This window comes from Solenopsis invicta, chromosome 3 (assembly GCF_016802725.1).
Source record: "Solenopsis invicta isolate M01_SB chromosome 3, UNIL_Sinv_3.0, whole genome shotgun sequence".
Taxonomy (NCBI): domain Eukaryota; kingdom Metazoa; phylum Arthropoda; class Insecta; order Hymenoptera; family Formicidae; genus Solenopsis; species Solenopsis invicta.
The window spans coordinates 30158549-30186103 of record NC_052666.1 but is presented as its reverse complement, the minus strand read 5'-3'; the positions used below and the strand labels follow the sequence as shown (position 1 = coordinate 30186103).

General features: G+C 33.3%; 1 protein-coding gene across 3 annotated transcripts in view; it reads right to left on the bottom strand.

Annotated features, from left to right (window-relative positions):
* Positions 1–652: 652 nt before the first annotated feature.
* Positions 653–27555, bottom strand: part of LOC105204551 (adenylate cyclase type 6) — a 178493-nt gene continuing 151590 nt past the window's right edge. Inside the window, exons 10-24 of one of the 3 annotated variants that reach the window (XR_005574382.1) lie at positions 27401–27547; positions 25284–25442; positions 24074–24322; positions 23503–23662; positions 22719–22816; positions 22354–22438; positions 20919–21035; positions 20021–20164; positions 18116–18354; positions 17448–17586; positions 15259–15478; positions 13135–13283; positions 12195–12524; positions 7889–8122; positions 653–7220 (exon numbers count right to left, since the gene is read on the bottom strand). Coding sequence is in view for 2 of the 3 variants with exons in the window: in XM_011173653.3 (XP_011171955.1) it covers positions 12198–12524; positions 13135–13283; positions 15259–15478; positions 17448–17586; positions 18116–18354; positions 20021–20164; positions 20919–21035; positions 22354–22438; positions 22719–22816; positions 23503–23662; positions 24074–24322; positions 25284–25442; positions 27401–27547 (2233 nt within the window). In the remaining variant the exon portion in view is untranslated. Of the gene's footprint in view, positions 8123–12194; positions 12525–13134; positions 13284–15258; positions 15479–17447; positions 17587–18115; positions 18355–20020; positions 20165–20918; positions 21036–22353; positions 22439–22718; positions 22817–23502; positions 23663–24073; positions 24323–25283; positions 25443–27400; positions 27548–27555 lie in introns of all 3 variants that reach the window. The other 2 variants (XM_011173653.3, XM_039447161.1) reach the window with 2 other exon arrangements.

Genomic DNA, 27555 nt, shown 5'->3' with positions numbered 1-27555 from the left:
AAGTATGAAAATAAATGTGATATGAAATAAATAACACAAAGTAGAAAATAAATATGAAAATGAAACATATAATTGCATTTAATGCACGTAAGCTTTGATCTAGCACGCTGATTACTGTTAGCATTTTCGACTGCAATGGGTTTGAATCCAACCCGTGTTGGGTTAATGACGTTACATGCTCTACTTTAGGTTCTAATTGGACAGTTCCAGCATGTGGCGTCATTAACCCATCTCGGATCCAAATCCATTGCAGTCAAAAATATTATAAACGTATTTGCGTATTAAAGAGAAAATATTATTTACATATAATCTGTTGTGAATCTAAAGTATCGGCAAAGGTAACAGTTAAATTCGTTACTGTTATTGTAAAAATGTAAAGATATTATCGTTATAAACACAAAAAATAACAATTGTTACCAAAAAAAGTGACAGTCTTAAACTTGTTCATTAAATATCATAACATTATACAAATCACAAATCAAACAATCAATACGTGAATTTGTATTTACACGTAAAGATAACAAAAGATAAGATTATCACTGATTGTGAGATATAAAATCAATCGCAAAAATTTTCCAAATGTTTTATTATTTTGAAGAAATAATTGTATTGTAGAATCAGAATGGGAGGAGGATGCAAAAAAATTGGACAGTTTGGTTTTGTTAAAAATTTATTTTATATCATCAATGTTAATCACGGCGCGCAATTATGGCTATTGATATTGATGTGTCTTGTCGGTAAACTTTAGGCCATTAAAGTTACATAAATATTTTTCTCGGCGTAACAATAAACAATACAAGTTTTCCTCATCTCGTGCACTTCAGCTAGCCTTCCGTATTGATCCGTATCGTTATACATATTGACTTTATAGCAAACGCGATATTTTATCAATGTCGTAAACGAAGTTCTTATGCTTTCGTATCATAAGTAAATTGCAGGGAAATCTGGAATGGAAACATTTTCTGCCGAAGGTAACGATCAACTCTTATCCCAATATTAATCAATACACTCCGATTCTCAGGAGATACTTTCCACCAATATCTTAACACACTGTCTACGAGCTATTTTCTCATTTGATGCACACGCTACACTTGACTGATCTAGTTTTCGCTTGTGTAACATCCGAATTATTTGAAAAAATTGAGAGATAAATCACCTCTGTCGAATCTTAAAACGTTTGGAAGGAATTTTTTAAGGGCTCGGTTTTTCGAATCTCGCTGCAAAAATGAGGATAAAGTACGCTATAAATCTTGCCGACAGTTAACGGCTACCGCTATTATTTGGCCGATTAACTCTTTGACACGAATATAGGCTTCTAGGCTGCAAAGCATGTAGGTGACGGACTTATGATGTAAGAACTTGCTTATGATGTAAGAGATTACTCCGATACGGTACGATGCACAGTAATTTTAACATAAGTGTTATATGAATAATTTGTGCTCCGACTTTACCTCGATAGTTTCTCACGTGGAATTTATCGTAGAACAGTTCAACGGAAAGAGATATTTTGTTTACCGATGCCACAATGATCAAATGAAATAATTTACAACAAATATTCGAAAATTTAAATAAATTATTAATATTTGGTAATATTTTAATTTTATTTTATAAAAGTATAGATATTTGTTTGATTAAAGAAATCCCGATTTGTTATAACGTAACAATTTTTTAAATTGTTTTTGTTGCACATTTACTAAACATACGCTTTATTTTTTTTAAATAATTATTCAAGTAATTATCAAAAAAATATTTAGATGAGAGGAAAATCTGTATTAGATTCAAAAGAAAAATTATCGATTTTAAGGTACCTGAGCCAAGTAAGGCACATCTAATTAATTTTATTTTTTTAAACTATGGGGAAGATATTGAAATTTTTGCGATAATTTTCTCATTATTTCTTTTACCCGTGAGTACATAAACGGAACGTAATGCCAATTTGCTTCAACAAGCCCTCTTCCCAGTCTCTTTTACATTGTTTCTAAAAAAAATGTACTTATTTCAAAAAATTTATGTGCATATATATATACAAAGAAAAAATGCTGTTTGTTCAACAGCGTCAGTCTAATTGGAAATATTTGGTTAATTCATTAATAGTATTAATGAAACAAAAAATTTAAAATTAAGACAATAACAAATAAAGTTAAATGAATAAAATTTAGTTGAATCACCAACGTATATAAACGATAGCCCAAGATTCGACGTTTAATTGAATCAAACTACGTCTTAATTCTTACTACAGCATTTTTTCAGTGTATATATTTTTTTTCCTACTTCTTAGTAAGTTAAATAATATTATAATATGTTATAATAAATTATAAAATAATATACACTTGATGAATTTTCTGTAGCGAATTTTTAAAAACGGCATATATACTACCCATTTCATCACAAATTTTGATTGTACTAAACAGTCGATAGCGTTGCGTCGGTTCTTAATTCCTCAGCATCTCTTTACTTACTTTCTACGCTATCTCTCGAGCATAAACTCTAGGCGCAAAGCGTGGTTTTAAATGGTTTTTAAATTCTAAAGTGGATCTTATTCAGTGCTGGGCCTTATTTGGCTCTAGTATCTTATAACGATTTGATAAATGATCTGATTCAATTAACGATTCGATCAAGATCTCTTTGCTTCAACAATTGACTAGCTTTATCGATCAACATTTAATAATAGCTGGACCTGCCAGCGCTATTGAAATTCTCGCAAAAGCATAGATTCAACTTGTACCTTATTTCTGCTTATACAATTATCGTATTAATCAACGGTCGTTCTAGTCGAGCACTAAGCTCGCCGCAGCGCACCTAATTGGATTGTGAAAACTAGCATTTAATCCAATTCAACGTGATCTGATACATTATTTTCCACACACGGACAATATTATCCAACGAATTAGTTAAATGATGTGCTCGTTAAACACGACATCCATTTAATCGCTCGATCAAGTTAATCGATTAGACTTGTCAAAATATCTTTTATATCGTGCTCTATACTATTTTCTCTATAACAAATATAGCTCTTTCTTTTTGTTTTTGTTTTTGTTTTTTTTTACTTATCGTTCGAGAAGGATTGCCTAGGCGCTAAGAGAAGATCGATATGTATATTCTGGCCGAGAGGATTGAGAACTCGCGCTGCGCCACGCCGCGTAGATGCACATCAACGTAATTAACATCTATGTATACACTTTGGCCAAGTTTGTACATATGCACGCAAACGTCCCAAATACATACATACACATTTACATGCCTGCGAATGTATCTAATCTAAGAGACATTGAATATTGCGGGACGTCGACGTTTTCGTTCAACTTCCCGCTCGTGACGTTCGGACGATCAATCGTTTCCACACGAGCGTACGTAGAATTGCAGATCGCAGGGATGACAATTCGATAATTTTGATATTATTTCGGCGAACTCGGTACGGTTTTCGACGGTATCGAATAACAACAAAGAATTCCGCATTATTACGTCCCCTCCCCTCCCCCTCGCAGAGTGGAATAAACTCGCAAATCATTTTCTGAATATTTAAAACATTGAAACGTTAATGAAATTCCATTCATTTCTGTTCTCGTTGAAATTCCACAAAGTATTTCTCTTTTCATCTCTCTTGATGTTTGCAGCTCCTTTGTCGCGTTTGCCGGTCAAATGCCTTTCGGCTTGCTTTTGCTTTCTTTTGGGAAAGAGAAAATTTATTTATTTTCGGCATCCTTATCTCTTTTGTGGTCAATTAGATTACGTAAAGGCTCTTATTCGCGAATTGAGTGCTGCGCTTCTTATTTTATAACGTTGCACCGCAATATTTTTACGCGAGACTAGTGTTTTAATTAATTGAATTGATCGATAGGGCAATAGAATTTCCAATGTTTTCCACGGTCCTTTTTATAAAACAGTAATCAAATTAACAGAATATCTTATGAAAGTTCCTTTAAAGGTTGCGCTAGGATCGATGAGAAAAAAGAATATTACCCGGTTAGTCGACGCCACAGTAACATCATGCAATTTCATTAACTTTCTGTCGGAAAGTTGGCCAGTGTAGAAAATCGTTCGTCCGACGTTTACACAGTTCTCTGCTACATCCGCCTAGAGTTTACTCTTTTAATTATATGAATTTACTTTCACGCTAGAGGTCCTTCAAAAATCTGAAATCAAGGTAGAATTGTGGCTGCGGATGGACGAAGAATGGGCGTCGTTCGAAGCTCATATCAATAGACAAAGATGTTTATAATACGTCGTTTAAAATACGCGTGATTTCAAAAGTTGTAACGAATGAAATTGCAGCAAATCTCTGACAGCTACAGCAATAAAAAGTAATACACAACCTACTAGTACAACTTGCAGTACATTTCCCGATTGTAGACGAAATATTGTAATGGAGTAAAATTTTTTAAATAATTTATATTTCAATATTTCTTAAATTATTAATCCTTATCATTATTTCTTAAATTATTAATTTTTATCGTTATTTTATTTGAGTGAATAATATGATTTATACGTATAATTTTTATTTTGTATGTTTCAATACAAAATTTAGCTGCATTACTGAAATAATTTTCGAATTCATTTGATACTATAGAATAAATTTCTTGTACAATAAAATAGGTGAAATAAAACAGTAATTGAGTTAAATTTTTTTTTAAATAACTTTTTCAATATTTTTCAAAGTATTAATTTTTCATACTTTTATTATTTTTTATTTGACCGAATAATATGATTTATAATTTATATTTTATGTGTTCTAATAACAATTTAGCTGCGCTACTGAAGTATAATTTTCCAAATTGCTTAACACTAGAAAATAATTTTCACGTAGATTAAAATGATAACGGCTTTTAGCGATTTGTCAAGAATTTTTCTTTTATTTAAAAATAATTTCTCAATGAATTATGAGAGAACGATTGAGAAACGTTTTTTCATACTTAATATCGATTGTTACAGTACGAGGAGCAGACGAGAGTATAAAATAAAATAATGATTTTCTCACATCCTTAGAGCGGCGACTACAATTCAATCGTTGAGTCTAGAATATATTTATTAACTCGCCGTGGTCCCCTTCTTGTTAAAGCAAACTGTCTATACATACAAGATTCGTTCGTCCACGGTTTCGTTGTATCAGGCTTAATTTTTTTTTTTTCGATTTGCTTCTGACATATATTCATGGGAGTCTTCTCTCTTCGTATTGACTAGAATAACGCGGAAACGTCCAACGCGTTGGACACAAAATAAAATAAATAAGCTGCTATCTACAAATCACATGCTAAAGTAAAAGTTTCGGGTCAATAATATACTGAGCCGTATAATAAAATAATTTTTTTTTCAATGGATAATATTTCGTGAAATTGGAAAGTATTTGTACCTGAGATGAATTAGGTCCTTTTATAGAGATGCTAAAGTCGTGAATTTTACCGATTGAATAACGGCGTACAATAAATACGATTTACATCAATACGTCATTACATACTACATCAATATTGCACGCATGTAGATGCACAAATTTTCGAGCACATTAATCTTTCATATTAAATATCTAAAATTTAAGAACGTTATTTTATCGTGTAATTAATACCTCAGACCATTTTTGTTTTACAAAAAGAAACTACCAAATTTTGTATGAAGCAGATATTGGCACACGTTGACAGCTATGGACTCCATATTAGGTTAAGAATAGGTAAATTAGATTAAAATTTTTTAATTTTTTTTTTTGTTCTCGGCATAAAGTCGACAGGATTGAGTTACATTTGTGCCTATACTTTAATTGTTGAAAAGAATTTTTAAATCTGTAAATACAATTAGGAAAATAGCGTTCTGAAAAAATCGCGTTTGATCGGTAAAACTTAGGATAACTTTAGCATCCCCTTAATTTACTTTATTTTTTAAAAACTTTATATGATATTGAAACAAAGTAAATCTGTATTCTATTATCTATAAAAATAAAATATATGTTGCATATAGAATATTTATAAATAAGCAAAAAAAATGTCTTTTTTTACTCTGATTTATTTATTATGTGTTGTTTATATGGAGAGAACGGATTTGCTAAAGTATCTAAATTTAACTGGATACAGATCTGAATATGATTTGGTTGGATCATCAAAATAATTGTGTAGGATAACTAAATTAATTGCTAAAATGTCCAAACATCCTGCGATCTTGCTCATCGTGCATGAACGTCCTACACAATTATTTTGAAGGCTTGACAATATTATTTTCTGATCTATATAACTAGCTAAATTTGTTGATACTTCAAAAATTGTTCTTTTCATGTATGAATAAAGTTTGAATCACAAAAATAACCAAGGGACAAAACATTATTTTCTAAATTACTTATAAAATGATTATTAATGATAAAAATAAAATCTAGAATTTATTCTATTATTAAACATCACAATTATTTTTAATTTTGTTTTTAATTAATCTTTTAATCTTTACATTTCTAGACATTTGTATGCAATTTTAATTTTGTAAATGTTAGCAGCAATAAAAATCGTTATCACGTGATGCAAATTTTATACATAACAAATAAAAATAGCCATAACAATGGTCATTTAACTGAGTTTTATTTATTGAGTATATGTTGTTTCTAAAAAGATATTGTATTTTAGACATAAAGCGACTTTCAAAGAGATAAATTTGAAAATGGGTCTTATTTAGTGTTGGACCTTACTTGGCTCAAGTATCTTATTTTAACTGCTATATATGACTTGATATATTATTGGCCCGAGTTTTTAATTAATATTGCACATTTGACGCTAGATGTGTTCATTTCTTCGAGGATGTTGGCGTTTTTATTGTCACAAGAATAAATATTTTACTTCTTTTTTATTTGAAGGTTCATTTTTGTTGTCCTATCGTATCATGGAAATCATGGAAAATAGTTATCTATTTGCAATGCAGAAAAAACGTAATTTTAGGTATGATATGAGCATAATATAAAATTCAGAAACCCTCTCCAGTTTGGTTGTTTAAAGTTTACAATAAAATGAAATATTTAAAACCTGACATAACGACATGCGAAAAAATTTGGAAACACGATCGAATGTGGAATTATCGTCAGGAACTATAACTACCTTATTTTATGAAATAATTGTGCGCACACATTTAAGATTATGCATAAATTGACACTTGTTGCTACGTAATACTTTACTTAATTAACGTACGTATTCATCCTCGAAGGAAATTTTCTATCGTCGACACGCTTCCGGCCGACACGTCTGCTCGGGCATCGATTACTATAAATGTAATCATTGCGGAACCCATCGTTAATGAATTTTAGATTAGCACTTGAGAGAACTAAAGATTTCTAACACAAAATCACATATATTGTAGGCATTGTTCAAGAACAGCTTAAGTACGACGAGTGTACAGAAGGACGAGTTATCGCTCCTCATTTTTCGCTAATGTCCGGCATTTCGGTGCACATTTAACTCGAATTCGGCTGACGATTGCAGGTGCTAAACTTCCGCAATCACAGCGGGTTTAAATTTCCAGGGAAATTACTTAAGACGATTCGAGTATATCTGGAAGAACGTCTTTTCTCGTTGATTACGTGTTTATATAAGTTATAAAAAGTAATTTTTCGTTATCAAAAGCTATTAGCGTTTTTCTTCGTTAATCATGCTAATGTTTCATGTTAATTGCTATGCTTTTTTGAAATATTCAAAATAAATATCACGTCGGGCATTTTTTATTGTACCTTTGAATTAAGCGGCAGAAAAGCGAGCTTAATTGTTAATTTCATTTGATCTTTCAATTATGTTCGATTTTAATTTGTTTTTAAGATCGTTCATCTCTTCTAGTCTTTTCGATTTAGAACGATCAAGCGGGAAACATAATTTGAATGAAATCCGCAACGAAATGCCAGGATTATTCCTGCGAATATCAATTATGCTTCGTTTACCTTGAGACTTAAGACTAGTGGCGCAATTATCCCGTTCGTCGAGCGGTCGATTGACGTCGATTGACGTGTACGGACTCCGATTTGCGCACTCGTGCCCTGGACATCATATTGCCGTTTTTGGACTTGAGTACATGGAAGAAGTTTTAAGTGGCGCGAAGATTAAAAAGTGTTTGATACGCTCTATCGATGATGTGACATGTCATTCATCGCTAATTCTTCTTCGAGCATTCCCATCTGTCAACATTATACCGATCCATTAGCGACTATATCTAGTAGCAAGAAGATGAATTTATTATTCATCGTGGCAGGGACTCTAACGAGACATTAAATGTTCTCGATATTGACACAAAACTCGCAAATATATTAGGCAAATGTGCAGCTAGACAATTGCTGCGCATACAATTCACAAATATAACGTATTCTAATTAAGCATTTATAATTGAACATTTCAGCTACATTTGAAGTCCTTCTCAAGAGAAAAAATTGTAGAGGAAAAGGTGATATTATGGCCCTTGTAAATATTATAGCAACTCGTAATATTTTTGCCATTAGGTAACGTATTTTAGTGATTGCTTAAGGAATTATTTGTTTAGAAGTCTATTGTTAACGTAATGATATTAGTAATATGCCAATACACAATTGTTATAAGCCGACATTTGTTATAAGGGTATTTTTTTACCATTTTGTAACTTTTTCAAGATATATTTTAGCATTTAATTCTTCTTTCGCATACTTCTTTTTCTATTTTCTATTTGAGTGTTTTTTTTTGTCATTTAACTTTTTATTCGGCTGTACGTACTTCGAGTTAAACAAAGTTAAACATTAATGATTTTGCTAATGTGAGTTCTTGCATACTGATGTCTCAACATGTCTAATGCGGCTTCATTTGCAAAGTTTTTATATTGAAGTAATTATTTGTCAAGTTTATTACAATTCTACTACAAATCTACAGTTTATATTACATTTATCGATTTTTAGTACTGCAGTCTATATGTGGAAAGGTTATGTGTATGTGTATAATATTCTGTAGCATTTTCTCTTTACTTTGAATAAATATGTAATTATATATATAACAAAACACTGTGCTATTTTATTAATTATTAACAAAGTTATTGTACAAAATGTAAATAGGGGCATTATTATTACCTTCTTTTCTAATAATTTTTTTATATATGCTGTGAAAAACAAATAGTAATTTAAATGATATTGTTCAGTTAGAGATTGCAGCAATGTAACTGATTGTGAATTTATTTTTTAATTAATTCACAATTCAATTATCTCTTATGAACGTTTTTCTTATATATCACCAGGTATCGCGCCGCATTCTCATTTGCTTAATTTATTTGTAAATTTATATATAAAACAACATATTAATTTATATATAAAACAACATAATTTAAGCAATAATATATGTAATTAAAGCATCATGTGAGTAACACAATTATTTATATTATTAATAACAAATTAAATAGAGAAGCTCTCGCTGGTAAGAGTGAAATTCAATGCTTAATATTTTTTGTGTCAATTTATATGCCGGGTGTCCCACAACACGTAATCAAAATTTTAATAACGTATTTCTTACTTAAAAATAAGACGATTCGTGACGCATGCATTAAGTGTAGGATCGAAATGTATGAGCGAAGGTAATACACTAATTTTTCATAACCTATAACCGGGATAGGCAGTGACAGGAGAATGCCACACGCTAGTTCTCCCTCGAATGCCGTAAAAAAACGTACTTTCTTTGCATAAAATACCGTATGCAACATGGGGCCGAGCGCGTTCTCAACTTCGGACGCTGTTTTCAGCACTCGACTGCGCTACGCGCGCGAAGCGACTACCTAATTCGCCTACTGTAAATACTTTTTTTTAAAAAGTATTATAACTCGACATTTTCGTATTAGGATTTTCGTCTTATTTTTAAGTAAGGAATACGTTATTAAAATTTTGATTACGGATTGTGGGACTGTATATTTCTTAGTACTTCAAATTGCGCCAAAGTTAACCAATGTGTGGCTTACATTTTATTCCCTAAAAAGAATAAAATAAATTAAAAATAAGGACTTAAAAAATTGAAACTAGCAAAGGAGTTAAAAGAAGCTGATCATGACTAATAAAATATCACAATATTAAATTGATAATCAATTGAATATCAATTCTGTTGTTAATAAGCATTTTTTGAACTGCCAAGAATTTATTGCGAATATCATTCCAATCAGAATAATTTAAGAACATATACGAGTCTAGGAGAAGTAAAGGATACACTCAGAGTTTTCCTTTTTTGGCGAAAAGTTTTTAACTTCCTCAAATATGTGCAGTTTGAAATTAATGTTGAGCTTGATGTAAGTTTCAATTTTCTATGGTACACTGCTTATTAATTGAATTTTTGATTACATTTATGAAAGAAGATCGAATTGCGAATTACTTGATGAATTAATTCAGTTACTTTTTACAATTCCGTCGCGAGCGAATGATATCATTTAAATTCGCATTATCATTTGGCGAATTGTAAAAGTGCAGACATTTTATCGTCGCGTTATCTTACACAGCAAACAAAGTATTTCAATTCAGTGATAAATGAGTAAAAATATTTCATTGACTTTTTCTCAAGTTTTATCAGCTTTGACAATATATCGATTTATCAAAATGCATAGTGCCTGTTTAATTTGCAACGCTATCTGTTCAATTTTTAACTATCGAGTTTGCAATCATCGCTTTATCCAGCGCTCTACACTTTCGTTTCGAATCCACTGAGTTTTATTAATTTGATTGATTTATTTCTGCCATGCGTCATTATGCAGATAAAATTTGTATATGACGCATTCTGCACAAAGTGGAAATTTTTCACGATATCGAGTCCATTCTCGCGTGATAAATGTTTGTTGTGCATGTATTCTTGCTAGTGTTTGTTTGATGCGACATGGTTGAAAATATTCCCAGCAAACATCGAATAAAACATAGATGTAATGCTGTATAGCATAAATATAGCACATGTATATATTATGATATTACGTCTGTGTTATATTCGGTATTTGCTGGATTACACAACAACTATGCTCAGCTTTGGAAGCACTTCAGTCCCGTAGCGAATTGGCGCAGCCAGATGCAGCGACGACTTTATGTTAACAAGATACGTATAGCGCAAGATCACGGCGGCGAAATAAAATTTTTAACGGCTAAAATATAAAGTAATAAATTGAAATATATGGAAGTTTCTAATAAAGAGTGCGCCGGTAAACTGCAGTAAATCGTGAGAATTTGCTTTTGTAACGTACGAAAGAAATATGGAGAATATGAAAGTAAGTACACTCCGGAAATATTTATACGGATAACAAGTTATCTATAAAACAAATGCCATGCATTTTAACAAACCGCAACTTACGAAAAAGCCGATAAAATAGTTTCGCTTGTTTACCAGAGAATTGAAATACTTTGCTGCAAAATAGTATTGATTTCAATGAAATGTTTAAAAGTGCAGTACTTTCGCGCAACTTTTTAATAACACGAAATAGCATAGCGTGCGTTAAATGGTAAGTATAAAAAAGGGGGAATGGACAAAGACATTTTCAAACTATTGATTAACAGTATTAGGAAGAAGTACAGTTAAAAAAAAAAAAGTTGCGAAGCTCGCGCTAAAGTACATTATTCGCATACTCCGGCAGCAATTTACGGAATATTTCAAACAGATATCCGCACGATCGTATTACTACGGGTTATTACTCCGTCGAGATAATAACCCTTTGCGTTCCTTCTCCCTTCATGAATCCAAATTTATCGCGAGATTATGCGGCCGATTGCAATATCATAATGTAAATTGCATCAAACATGCATCATATGTATTCAGCAAATCGATCAGGAATATTCTCCAAGTCTAATCACGAGACGGCTGCTTTCTTCTTTCGGAGTTTAGCGATGTTTTGCGTACTTTTGTTATTTCTGTTTTAACTAAATAATTAGAAATAAAAATAATAAAAGGATGCATGAATTAATTGAATTATTTCAACTTCGATAGTTGAACACCAGAGACAAAATTAAAGTTATTTTCAGTTTATCGTTTGTCAAGATTTGAGGTACTCGAGTAAGACCTGCTTAACGTATTTTATTTTTAAAATTCTATTTATATTAAAATACAATCTTTCAGTATCTTCGTAAATCGAATTTTTAAAAATTAAAGTAAATCAAGTGGGCTTTATTTTATTCAGGTACTTTGATGATAAATTCCACTTTCAAGAGAACGGAATAGATTTTACGGAATAGAAAAATATTGTAACAGTAAGTATTAAATTATCAAATGCATAAGCAATACCAATCATTTAGTCCCGCTGTTACTGTTGACTATCGCTTTCTCCGCGGCGTCGGTGTTGTTATTGGAATTTGTCTTGGCGTCCATCTGGCTCGATTTCGTGTTGTCCTTCGGCCCATCCAGGAAGTAGGTAATCATACTGCCCTTCCCCTTAACTTGGATCGTTCCACGGCACGTGAGGGGATATCCTTTAGTGGCCAGAATATCGCGGACTTCTTGGGTGACTTGAATCCCATCTAATACGCCCGTGGAATCCATCCTGGAGGCCACGTTCACGGCGTTGCCCCAGATGTCGTATTGCGGCTTCCTGGCACCGATCACTCCGGCGACCACCTGAGCAATCCGCGTCACGCCTATTGAGTCTCTTCTCCTTTGAGAATTCTCGATAGCGAGATTATCTTTCTCGTAGCCGGATTTCGGACGTAATGCGAACGAAATAATAAGAATTCGACGTACCACGAGAGAACTTTGCGGGAGAATCGCGCGTGTGACGTAGAAATATTTAAATATTGAATCATCTTTAGTATCAACAAAAATAGAATTAATATATCAGGCGCTCTTCAAGCTGCATTAAATTCTAGGAACGAAAATTGTACGAAAATTTTGACAGAGAAAGAGAGAGAGAGAGAGAAATTGATATCAAATTTTAGCATATTCACCATTTTTTTAATTAATTTTCAGGATGTATTGAATTTCAGGATATGTATTAAAATTTCGAGAAGAGAGAATTTGGTGTCAAATTTTAATGTTCTCTATTTTCTCAATTAATTTAAAATTGATGAAATATAATGTTGTCAAGCTTCTATTATCACAAATTTGCAACACATTTTCGAATTCTCTCTCATGCGTTCCGTTGCTGAGTGCAATTTATGGATTATTTACAAAGGACGCAATGGTAGAGGGTGCGATCGAATATTGCTCGCTACACGTTCTTCAACATTACCGGTCCGATGTTGATGCCCACACGCATGCGGAAGTTATTAAAGCTGTGTTCATTGACATAGGCCAGCTGCTCGCGGATTCTCAGAGCGTAATCCGCCATAGCGACTACGTGCTTGAAATCCCGCATATCGCAGGTGCTTTTCGTTAGGCCTAAAGCAACAGAGAGAGAGAGAGACAAGGGTGAACTTTGCGCGATGGCGGTGTTCCTAATTTGAGTAACGAGTCCGCGTTGTTAGGAAATTGTTAGGAAATTGCGCGAAAAGTCAAGTGGCCGTGGGAAATTAGATCTGCCTTCGTTGTATTAGAGAAACTCTATTGCGAGACTTGAAACGACGAACTTTTTTTACGTCGAATCTATGCGAATCTTATAACGAATATACATTTGATAGTGATAATGAATACACGTAAAGAATGGTTTTTTACTAGAGTGTCTACAAAATTTAGTTGAAACACAGATCTGAAAATATTTATGTTGAATTATAAAAATAATTATATTGGATGCTTTAGAAGATAGTTTGGTCTGGAACGCAAAAAAGTTTGCCTATTTTAAGGAATTTTTTTTAAGAAGTTACACTAGTTTGAAACTTTTAAAAATTGGAAAAAAATTTTTTATCTCAAGTAATGCTTTAGAGTCTTAAAAATGTGTCTTATACGTAAAAAAAATGTCTAAAGTGGTTTTACAGCTGATTTTAGAAACTTTAAACACAATTTTCTCAAAATCACGTTTTTAATTGGCTTACAGCACAACTTTAACAAATTTTATCCTATCTGTTTGAAATTTTTACAGTAGTTGCTAAACTAAATTCTCAAGAGAAGTACACATGATTTTTATGATTGATTAAAAACTTTTTTTACCGAATTTTTTGAGCGAAAATAAAACTTTATTTTGAAATGTTCACCATTTCTACAAAAACCCATATTTTTATATATAATATATTTGTCTGACAAATTAAATGTAAATTATAAAAAAATGTTGCTTTTTTAATGAAAATATACAACATATTTGCTGCAAGCCGGAGAGGTCCATCAGAAAAATATCAACTACATAGTCTAATATCTAGAACTTCAGAGCCGTCATTTTGAAACACAAAAAAATAAAAATTGTTTAGTGTAGTTTAAGAAAAACATTAGCATTGAAGACCTTCAAACTGAATTTCTACTTATTTTATTATTTAACTACAAAAAATTCTAAAAGTTTCAGGTGTTCATACTTTTGTAACTCTTTAAAAAAAATTGCTAAACATTTTTCTACACTTTTACGTATCTATTAGTACATATTTAGTAAATATGTGTATGTTTATTAGTCGTTATGTTATGTAAATATAAAACAAATATTTTTTAAATTGGCTGGCATTCAAATTGACATTTATTTAAAACCGCACTATTTAATTTATGATACTTTTTTATTTATCCAAGTTTATGCAATAAACAGATATGTATTTTATGTATTTGCAAAAATTCAAATTGATAGCGTTGGTAATGTCTGAGAGATCATATGAGTATGTAAGAATATATATTTAAATGTATATAACATAAAACTAATAAACATTTAGCCGTAACAAAATTCGTAGATATTTATTAAATATGCACAAGTAGATGTGTAAAAGCGTAGAAGAATATGTGCAACAGTTAATTTTCTTCAAAAGAGAAAGAGTTTCCAAAAATGGGTCACTTTTTTGCGCCCTAAACTAAAACATTTTCTTAAGGTTGCTAGAATGTCCAAACTTTTTACAGCATTATCATCACGCTCGAGCGTCTTACGTATTTCGATGGTCCATAATTGTTTGCAAACTCTAACTCTTGTATCCAGCTGAATTTTGATTTCAGTAAAACCGTTTTTTCCATGCACAGATAAATTTAAAGTTAGTTATCGAGATGCGCGATGAAAATAATGTATATTTTATCATGCTTTCGCGAATTTGGTCGCCAAATCGATCGGAAAGAGTAATCAAATCAAATTCAAATTAGTTTCGACCGACTCTACGCTTAATTGTATAATGTCACTCCTTGTTTTGGCGCTGTGTGAAAGCCGAATGGCACGGAAACGGGACGAAACCTTCGGGATTCGGAGCGAGTTGAAATCTCATGGAGCAGCGATGCCGCTAAGATTTCACAAATGACATACCCGAAGCGGCCATATACGTAGCGCCCGTACTCTTGATCTTCTCGATGTACTTGAATTGCTCCTCGGCGAGTAACTCGTCGAAGTCAGCGATGATTTCGTTGAGAAGCCTGAGGCACTCCACACCCTCATTATTCGCCTCGAGCTCTACGTAGAACTCGGAAAAGTTTGGTATCGAGGCGAACATAATGCACACACAGTCGCATTGTTCGTGGTATAATTCCTGCGAAACAATCGATGATATTGTTTTCGACATACCTTTGTTTAGGTATGTGTACTTTTCAGCTGGACTACTTGCAGCGTCGAGAAAAAGAGAGGAAGAACAAGCTGCAAAAGTTCAACTGAAAAGAACATCGACCCACGGTATTTTTCACAAAATAGATTCGGATGATGTACAGAACATTTTATTAGGAATCTTATAATGTTACTAATAAAAAGTCGTACTAATTTTCAAACAGTTATCGCGTTTCGATCATTTTAATCTTGAATTTCTAGTGTGTAAAGAATTTCTTACAATTATTTATTTTTAATTGTTTGGACTCTGAGGGAATAAGCCGAAGCGGAATTTCAAGTGAGTGGCATTGAAAACTGTATCTGGTGTCTAACTCGGTATATGAAATTCAGAACCGCTTCTGGGCAGGACAAGATAAATTAGGCAAATAGGTAAATACAGGTGGAAATTCAGTCTAGAGATGGACGATTTAACACGTCGGTTGTCAGAGGTACTTAGTTTATGTATACAGTTGCCATGGAATTTTGAAACTTTAGGCAGTAATCCTTAATTGACTCAAATGTGCGACATTTGCATAAGTGGCCTTTATGCTGAGCATTATCATAGAAAATTGCTTAGGATTAACGATTAATATATTTGCTATTTAATCAGAAGAAGAGTGGAAAGGCAAAGAAAGAAATTTTGCTTTTATCAAATGCCATCTTTAAAAAAAAAAAAAGAACAGATAAAGAGTTTCAATTAACAATTACTACAGTGCCGGCCAAAATTATATCATTCGATTTTTGAAGCATAACTTTTATTCAAGTGTTTTGAATGCACTCAAAATTTTATAGTAAACACTTGACGAAAGGTATACCTTGTACGTAAAGTGTAATGAGATTTGACAATATATACTATGATCTTCGAATTTTTTATTAATTTTTTATAGTTGCACTTTTGCGCACTTTCTTTGTTTTTCGTGTCGCAATCATTGTTTTTACCATCATAATCTAGTTTCAGCAGTTAGATTTATATTAATATTCCACATTATTTCTATGATACTATTGTTATGATTTAAAATTAATTATGATTAAAATTTTGCATATTTTGAAAATTTTTAATAAAAATAACTTTTCACGAGTTACTGTATTCATTATTTGATAAAAAGTTATTATTTACGCAAGGTATCTTATCGTTGCGTAAGTCTTATTTTGTCTATAACTAAATATCTTGTATCTATACGTAAGTATACTTGTCATCAAAATATATTATGATTTAATAAAGATTCGTGCTTTTTAAAACAAGTTGTGCTAAAAAAAATCAAAAGGTGATATATTTTTTGCCGTTATTTCACATCTGTAACTCTTGATTACTATTCAGTTAACTGATGAAATATCATCAGTTACTGGTTTAGTAATCAGTTTATTGAAACATTGAACAGTTTTTTTTTTCAAAGGATTGATGCGATGCTTCTAAGGAAACTCAATTAACTTTATCAAGGTGAGCTTTAAAACTTTGTTCTATATACATCTAACGTCCAACTTGAATTGTTGTTTAATCATGTATCTCAGCCAAGTCACAATACATTATAAATATTCCAGTTTTTATATCTACTTCAAGCACTTGTCCTGTATGCGAAGTATATGCAAAGAATCGACTAGTAATTAGAGCAAACATATAGGCTACCGAGAAAATGCTCACGTCTGTTTCACTTGACACAGAAACGTAATATATGTATGACAATAGTACTCATTGTATTTTATATTTAATACTCTCTAAAATCTTTGGAGTGGAATCCCACTCTAAAAGTGTGAAAATCCTGCCAGTCTTGATAAAGAGTGGCAGGATTTTCACACTTTTAGAGTGGAATTCCACTCTTTTAGATGAAATTCCACTCCAAAAAATTTAGAGAGTACATTTAGAAATTATAACTTTTTAAAAAATTCCTTTAATTTAAAAAAAAAAAAAACATGGAACTCACATCTGAATTAACGGTAGACAGGAAATGGGCGGCCACGTGTTCCGGAAGTATATTCGCGAGCAGTTTCTGGTTGTAGGCCTTCAAGTGTTCCATTTCCTCCTTCTCCTCGGTCGCTTGCAACTTCCACAGGAAATCCAATCTGTATTGGTACACAGTGCACGTCAATATTCTTCGCCTATATATCTGCCGTGAAAAATATCTCGACAAAATTGTATCACGTTTTCGGGATGCTTTATGAAGTGTATTGACATTCTAGAATATTTCCGATGCCGTACATGCCGCGCATATTTTAACAGCAGCTTTAACTTACGCAGCTTAATTGTATATACATGCTCCGCGCGTGACACTACGTAGCTTTCCAGTGACATATTTGCTTTAATTAGATTTGAAAATGTCAATATATTCATGAAGTATCCAATATATAAATTTACTCGCGTCTCTCTCTATATATACGCGGCTTCTATCTCGGCTATGAAATTATTTTGCGGGAATCAGTTCGTCGTCGATCCGCGACATTGTTCTCTCCGAGTCGAAGGCTCTCGTGGGAAATTCCACGAGGGCTTCAAAGGTTTATAACGTGCAAGTTCGAGATGTATCTACAAGCTGGCGTTGCGTAAGCTTCGGGGGGTGGCGAATTGTTAAAGTGTGAGCGCGTTCGAATGTTCGACCTGTAGGTCGCCTCTGTGTGCTGGGAGTGTGCCACTAGGCAGGCCATGAAGAAAACCACTAAAACACCCGCCAACCATCTTCCAGCGGGCTCGACGTCGTCCTCATTTAGTGCCTGGTAAATGCTGACTCCGAGATAACAAGCCACAACGATGCTCAATACGGCTACTTTAAAGACTGACGTTAGGATCTGGTACACCGCGCAGGTTACCATCACCAGCATCACCAGAACCGGAAACAACTGTAATCAGTAGTAGTTGCGAAATATCACTCGACGGAATCTCGAAGTTTCGAAATTTCGCTCTCACAGTTATTCGTGCTAAAAACGCTCTATCACGAGTTTGTGCAAAAACAACGAAGGCTTCTCTTACTTACGGTATAAAAGGAAGTTGCCGATACCGACATATCATTTCGCAGAGTTGAAAATGTTACTTTGTAAAAGCAACGCGCTGTCATTATCGTTATTTAGAAAATAACGATTCGCTTCTTTTTCATTAAAAATAATAGGAAACTAAAATAACGATGAAAATAACGATGAAATTCGTTACTGTAAAAATGTAACGATATTACAGATAGAAAAAAGTAATGATCGTTATTAAAGAAAAGTAATGGTAATCGTTAGACAACGATGTCATAAGTGAAACGTTACCTCCTAATCCGGCTACTTTGTTTTTTTATTATATTTGTTAAATGGAAACTAAAAAGAAAACTTGAGAAACATAAATACAAACTAGAGAGTGTCTGTCAGGTGGTGTAGCAGTTTTTATACCGAGAAAAAGATTTTATTGGTATTAGTAATCCCATTTATTTCACTGAAAGTTGTTTCATTGAAACAGCATATCCTCATACAAAACATTATTTGTTTGAATAAAAATGTTGCTTTATTCAAACATCTGTTATTGGAAGGAAATAATTATTATTAGTCATGCTCATTGATTCAAACATTGACTTGTTTGGATCGTACTAAATAAATTTGTTCGAATAAAATTTATTAGTCCAAAGAAATTGTCTCGAAATTTTCTGTGTATAATGTCGCTTTGAATTTTGCAAAAATTAAGTTTTCCGTAAGATAAGCAAAAATGAGCCCCAAATACATAAAGATTAGATTAGGTTACTATAAGTTTTATAATGCTGTGCTTTTCTTGTGATTTTATATAAGTTTTTTTCATATCTTGTAGTCTGTCTTATTGACATGCTAATTTATGCCGCACCCCGATTTTATGTTTAAAACTATGTTATGAAAGAATTAAAAACAGGGGAACATAAATGAAACAGAAACACTAACATAACGCAAACATAAAATGATCTAATATTATCAATAATTTACTTATTATTGTTTAATTAAATTATGCAATTTGCAAATGAAAATCATGTCAATTTTATTCTCGCTTTTGATAAATTTGTATTATCTCATTTTCTATAGAAAAAAGCCACGGATATGTGAGTTATGGGTTTTTGCTTTTGTTTAATTATTTAAGCAGATCATTATTAGTATTTATTAGTTTTTATTTATGTATTAGTAAAGTGCAATGTTTGGTTTCCTAGAAATAAAGAGCTGTTGCTTTAGAAGACTTATGTCGGTATTAGTAACTTTCTTCTATAAATTTCTAAAATTTAATCGTTTCGACCGTTTAAAATTTAACAACACCAATTTCACAAGATTTATACTCACAGCATCTCATTAAAAGATTATTATGCCTTCGTTAGACTTACACAGTTTTTCTCGCCTAGTTAGGAGATCAGTTAGTGTAATCCCCTTTTTTAAAGTACTTTTAATCTTATTATATATCGTATTATCCGCGTATCCTTCACACAATTTCCGCACGATTTTGCTCGGTGGCTCGAGCGAAGACTTAATCAATAATTAATATCTTGCTGTAGTGAACGCCATCATTTATCTAACTTACGTCGCAGAAAAGAATGTAATCACAGATTCCGGCGGCATTGCTATTCTCTGTTGGTACTCTTATCACGCTAGGATTCTCATCCAGCCACTCCTCGAAAGGCAATGTATTGTTCTTGATACAAGCCTCACTTCCGGTCAGCGTGATCTGCAGCGAGAAAAAAAAACGATAGAAACTGGTCATTATTCATCGCTATTTCTGCGAGAATTCATAGCGTTCGATCGCCTGTAGTAAACGCACAATTCGACCGACCGACATTCTTTCCGTCCATTGTGTGATTCAATCGCGAGCGTTCGCGGCAACTATTATTCCGCGTCGTTTATGATCAATCGCAGTATCGATTTATCGCCGGCATTCGATTTATCATCGAAAGTTTTAGCGCGACAGGCTCTAATTTTACGTCGCGCTACAGTTTTGGCACAACAGATTTTCCAAAACAAATGGCGAACTGGTTATTGAATTTAAAAAATGGAAGCGAGAAAGAGAGAGAGAGAGAGAAAAAAAGAGGAGAGGGGGAAGCTTTTTCGAAAGTTGGACGAGGTTGCGAATAAATCACTCATTCAATAAGGCAATAAGGTTTGGGAACTTAGGCGTGATTAATGTCTCTCTAATGCCTACGACTAATGGATTTCTCGGTTTCCCAAATATAAAAATTTTCAAATCATCGAATCTGTTTTACAAACATTTGTCCGCTTATATTTCTGAAGCTTCGAGCTTCGTGCTTTTGCAATGATTTAAAAAGCGATACGGTAACACGAACTTTTTTATATGTTTGGAATTACGTTTTATTACGTGAAACGTGAAGAGGCTATCGCTCGTCGTGATGCACGAGGAGCGTTTATATAGCAGTCTTTGACATAAATCGTAAACGATATCCGCATTAAAAGCTTCGATTACTCACCAGCGGCGAAAGTACCGTGATAAACGTCAGAAACACGACGATGGACGCGATGCTTTGCGCGATGATGCGATTCTCGAAGATCTGCAGCGCCATGTTCCTCACCCATTTCGGCACCCTCTACAAAACGCGCACGATTACCCATTTTCCTTTCGAATAATTAAATTGGATAAATAAGGAGCACGCGCGATCCCCGGGATCATTGGGAGATTAATGGACCGGGCGTGCCGCGACCGGGATCGCTGGTTTCGGCAGTGACCTGGAAACTTGCCACTTTGTCAGGGTCAAAGGGAAGTGGCACTCTTCCAGAGAGTTTTGTCATCGACACGACGTCATACGTGACTTATCGCGCGATTTATTTAAATCGCGATTGTACAGATAGAAACCTTTTTGTACAACAGCCACGTGGAAGGAAGTAATTGCTACTGCGGATGTGCAGCTCTGCGATCTCGGGGGAAGCGCGTAAATTCATACGTGCATTTAGATCTCGAGAGAATGTTACCGTCCTCAGAGAAATTTAGCACTGGCTGTGTTTATTTGAGTATCATAGTAATTAAAAATTTATTCTTGGGTATTAAAGGTATTTAATAATAGGACCTTTCATTCTAGAGTGCTCGTATATTTCTCTGATGTTTGAAAATTCATCCGTATATAGCCGTGGTCGCAAATATTATATTAGGCATCTTGTATTTTTAAAAATGTTTTTAACTGGAAACATTTAAACAGAAATTAAAATATGAATTATCCTTTATTTCAAAATCACATTAAACTTATGTACAATATGTAACTTATGTATATGCATGTAATCAATGGGAAGTAATACAGATAAAAGAATTTCAGATAAATGAGAAAAAAAATATAGATGCCCAGTAATTTTGACCATGGCTGTATTTTGTATTTCTAATTTTTTAATAATTTTTGACATTTTTTAAAATACTTTTTTTATATTTTGTTATAGATAATATGAAGTTTTTCGTTGGTATATTTTATTTTCATTAAACATAGTAAATAATTATATATAAAGTTGTAAAAACTACTCGCGAAACTTTTACAAACCAAAGTTTATTTAATTAGTTAAAGTAATTAAATGTTAATATTACATGTATTGTCATTGCAACAAATCACGATTCACAAAACATATCACAAAATTTATTTAAAATTGTCGAAATAGTTTTTCTGAAAGTATTTTTCTATCCCTTCACAGTTTATTACTATATAAAAATAAACTTACTCGCAAACAAAATATAATGCATATTGTAAAAACCAATTATTAATAGAAAAAAGTTATATTGACACTGTTCTAGGTGAAAACTCTCTCGCAGTAGCACTTCAGAGTTAATACTCAAAATAAGTAATAAACACTTAAAACAAGTAATCACTAACCAAATAAATCCTCCCAATATTAAATTCCTTTAAGGGCGGAGACACCTGTTCTTACCTCATTCTTCTCCGCCAATAAAATGCCATTGACGAGGGCTATCACCAGTATGCTAATCGCCGTGCAGACGTAGAAGTACACGCTTCTATAAAAGGACAAAGGTGACGCTTTTAATAAAATTTTTCATAAGCTCCTTTTTTGCGAAAAATTTTTCACACGTCGTCATTGGATTTATGCCACCTTGCGCGCTAACTTTACTTATCGAACAATTTTTCGCAAAGTGCCCATAAATATTGGAACGAAGGGCAATTCGACATTAGTAAAGTTCGAGTGGACTTTGCACATCGGGTCTCGAGAGTGTAGTAAAAGAAAGATACCGCGCTGCCGCTATGTAGAAGGTAGGATTTATTGGCACGTGTATTTACCCGGCGAGGGTGATGGCTATTGCGACCACAACGACCATGTAGACGAAACCGGAGCACACAAAATAAGCCGAGAGCATCCTGTCCCTCTCGCGCGAGTACTGCAACAGGTTATTAAAACAATTGCAATAACGCGGATTGCTTTCACGTTTCGCTATACGAGCTGTTTACTGCTAACGGCCGCTCTTTTACTCATCGGTTACCGAGGGCAATTTCAACGCGGACTTTCTTCTCGACGAGAAAATGTGGAATTCCGTTAAATCGATTACGACGCGCAATTCAATCGACGCGGAATGTGAGTAATCCAAATACACGATTAGCAAATTAACCAAAATTAAATTTAAACGTCCTTCTATTAACGTGAATTACCATGTCGATTGGTCGCGTTCGATTGTATAGATGGACAGTTCGGTACGCAATTACAGCTCGTATTTCACTTATAATATATTATATTATTTCTATTAAATAAATTAAATTTCTAAATGCGAGTAAAATTATTTTATAAAACAATTCGTTTAAACATTTTACAAAAGTAGAATTTTTATTGCTTAATAATGATTTTAATAAACACACTATTACATTGGTTTAGAAAAGATTACAGTTTCGTATTAAGATTTATTTTATCAAACGATATGAAATTGTTAAAAGAGATAAAATTAGCGGAAATGAAATTACAACTGCAAATGTTGTAATTAATAAATTTGAAAATACTTGTTTAAAATGATATGCATAATTGATTTTTATTAGAAGCATTATATATTAGACATGTTGTAGCATAATTTGTTACCTTTTCTTCGACATCCGGTCTTCGAAACGTCAGTATAAACGGCGTACAATGCTCCGCTCTCAATCGATCTATGCTTCTAGCATCGATCGCTCTCATCAGGTACTCGTTCACCTCGTCTTCGGGATCTTTTTCACACTCGATGGTTTCACAGAAGCCTAATCTGTTGAAACGTATGCAGCAGGTATTATTCGATAAAGTGTCGTCGCAAAGCTTATTCAGTGACATTCATTCTCGATGTAAATTATTCAATCAATATTTGTTATAAATTAATTATTGTACATTATTTTAATATGCTTATTATTACGATGTGAATACGATTTTTATTTTGCTTGCCATTTATTTTTGGGGGAGATACAATATAATGATGAATTGCTTGGACGAAAACAGTGACGTTACAATGAAAATGTAATAATTACAAGTGTTTTCTAACTGCTATAAGATCAAGTAAGATTTGATTGTTTCGTAATTGTTGGCGATTTTTGGACGTTATTATTTAAGCGAAACCATAATATCGTAATGTTTTAATGTCAAGGGTTAAGAGATTAAGCAGCAATAATAGAGGAGCTCTTACTTGGTTTGTTTTCCGTGTTGCGAACCGTGACCCATGACCCTCATCTCTTTGGACACGTTACCATTCGCCGGAAAGGTCTTTCGCATTCCGGAACTAGTTATGTTATCCTTAAATGTGTCTCCCGGGACAATCAAGTAGGTTCTGATGTTATGGTCTTTTAAGTATGTATTCCTCTCGCCCCCGTTGCCTTCCTCGACTTCATAATACCCGCCTAAGCAATCTAAAGTCTCTTTCGTGATGTGTACACGTCTGCGAAACATCGTACCTTTCATTAAATATTTACTTCGTCGATGTAACGATCCGATAATAACAAAAATTGTCTTTCAATAAAAATAATATGTTTGCGCGATATGCTAGCTTAGAAAATACCGAAGTCTTGTAGATGTTTTAAAAGATATTTTATTAAAGACATCTTTGATATGTTTTTTAAACATTGTCTCGGAATTGTCTAAAAGATGTTTAAAAAGATGTAGAAGTTAATTAGACTTTCTGAAGGATATCTATGCTCCAGTGAAAGTTTTTCTCATTGAGACAATTTGCATTTTTTTTCAGAATTTTTAGAATATATGTAAATTCTTATATTTCAGAATATTTTCTAAGATTTAAAAAATTATAAAATTATATAGAAATTTTGAAAAATAAATAAAAAATATTTAAGAAACATTTTATCAGAATTATAAAATTTTTCACTTTTTATATTAATTTCAGAATTTCTATGTAATTTTAAAACTTTTTAGAATATTAATATATAAAAAATTGTGAGAAAAATTTTCATCAGAATAGACACAAAAAGGATGTCTTTTTTATATTTATTCTGATATTTGTTGTGTATAAAATGTGTTTTTTTAGATTTCTAAAAAATATCTTGAACATATCTCCAGATATCTCAAAATGTTGAATATGTGTAAAATACCTTTTAAATTATTAACTTTTTTTGAAACTTTGTAGAAATGCAAGACGTTTCATAGCATGACAAGATATCTTTTAAATTTCTAAAAGATATCTCTTTATGTATGTGATTTCTTACTAGTTATAAAATTATGCACAGATAAATGTTTTATACGAAAAGTTTTTATACAATTCGAAGTAAAGCGCGCAGAAGTTACGCGGAGTCTATCAACCGTAATTTATCGCCGTCAATCGAGATTAACTTGAAGAGGGCAAGTCAGTCAAGGGCTGACAAACCTCAAGCAAAATTGCTTGTACTCACCCGGGTATACCACCGCTTTCCATGTAATTGGCTAAGGTCACGTCGTTGCTCCAAACATCAAACTGCCATTTTTTCAGGCCAAGAACCCCGCAGTGAACCCGGCCCGTATGGATACCGACTCTCATATTCACGTTTACGGCCATTACCTCGCGAACCAATCTACGGAGATACGAACGCGAGAATTTATTGTTTCTCTCATCATTAGCCGTAGAGATAGATGGATAACTTTCGTCCGAGTTTGCGACAACAAGCAGACGAACTTTCTAGCGAGTTAAGTGTACTCGGTGGTTACTTTGGCATTCGAAGTTTCGAACTATTGGAAAAGTTCTCGAGCATTTTCATTATTGATGAAACACGAAAGAAACATTTATGTATAAATGTTGACTTTTTTGCGGGGCCAAGTTTTAGCCTGATCTCTTCAGCTGTTCATTCGCTCGACGACTGCTCCTTAAGGGGATGCCGAAATCGTGAATTTTACCGATTTACAACACATATGGTTTATAAAATATCAGTACGTCACATGTACATCAATATCACATGCACACAGACGGATAAATAAATTTTCGTATTGAATTAGGTGTCTACATCTAATTGTAAAAGCTCGACGTTGTTTCTTCGTGTAATCAACATGTTTGGAGACTCCAGTTTCGTAAGTACAGACTGTAGAGCTTTCACATCAAGCAAATATTGTGACGACTCGACAGCTCTGTTCGCCATATTCGTCTAAGAAATGACGCAAAAGATCTGAATTAAAAAACTTTTTTTTCGACCGCGCCTCTTGATTACCAACAAAAATACCGTTTTGTTAAACATATTATACTTCGTATTGGTTTTACAGAAATGTAATTCCTTTTACATTAAATGCTAATGTATACATACGGGCCTAGTTCATTTTTTGCCAAAAACAAGAAAAAAATTTTTTAATTACAAATTTTCTTATCGACTTTTACTTTAATATGGCGACCAAAATCGTCAATTCATAGACATTTATTTTGTGAAAACATGCGGGTTATTTATGCAAAATAAAGGCAGAGCCAGGTGTAAAATAAATGAATGTATAATGTTAAATCATTAGAGTTAAGTCAGGAAGTCAAATTTAAGAGAAGAGAATAGAATGTTTGACAAATTGTGCATATGTGTACGTAAGATCTCGATGTAGTCGTACGTAGGAGTCTGTTGATGTTTCGTAAATCGTGTACGCGCGTAAGTCGAGTTGATCGTTAAAACTGACGACTCCATCAGCATCGCCTTAATCCATTTCTCATACGTGGTTTCTTACACGTGCGTTTATTCGTCTCATGAATACTTGAACGTTAAGTTTTGCATGCGGGGAGAGTATTTCGATCGCGGGTGAAATAGCGGCAAGTTGGACTAAGAGGAACTTACGGCGAAGGATTAATGCGAGATTATCGAGTTGAAATTTTAAACGCATACGTTGGCGAGGAATTCGTCCGCATGCAGTGACCTGTGGATACCGGTGGCCTTTCATGACGACGCGAATCGACCTCAATCGCGAGCACGTATATCGCGCTCTCCGAGGAAATCTTCTCTTTGATGATGAAACGCGTTTTATGAAAACATGAAACGAACCAAACATGGGATATGTAGCGCACGGATACAGTTTCGCCGGAAGTTCTGTGGCCGTCCAGTGGATCTAAGCGAAATCATCTTTATTGCTCGGATGTTACTTTGATCTGTCTAGTTTGTGTCTTTCCCCTTTCCCCGTCTCTCTCCCTCTCTCTTTCTCTTTATTTATCTATCTTTTTTCCTCAGCAGCTTTGAAATTCTATCTCTTCTTTTTATTTTGTGTTTCCTTTGTTCGCTGTCAAGCGAACAGAATAAGGAGTATTATGCGGAGCTTTGATGTTGCTTATGGAAAACGCGATAGATTTATGTTGTTATTTCAGGATTTTAAATGTGGATATACGTTCTGAACGTGAAATATCTTATACTTTAGCTATTTATTATCATATATGTTGATCTTGAAGAGCGGCGTGTATACAGAACATAAAACAGTAGCATATTGTTTTCTTTGATAAAAGTGTAATATAAACATATATGTAGTAAGAGCTTGACAAAACTATTTGCGTGAGAAGTGGAGGAATGTGCGGACTTACGTTATTGCATCGATCATGTCCAATCCCATTTCTACGCAACAGTGAGCGTGATCGGGCCGTGCTTCCGGAAGTCCGGATACGCAATAGTAACAATCTCCAAGGAGCTTTATCCTGAGGCAGTGGTGCTCAGCGGCTAGCCTGTCAAACCTGCGGGA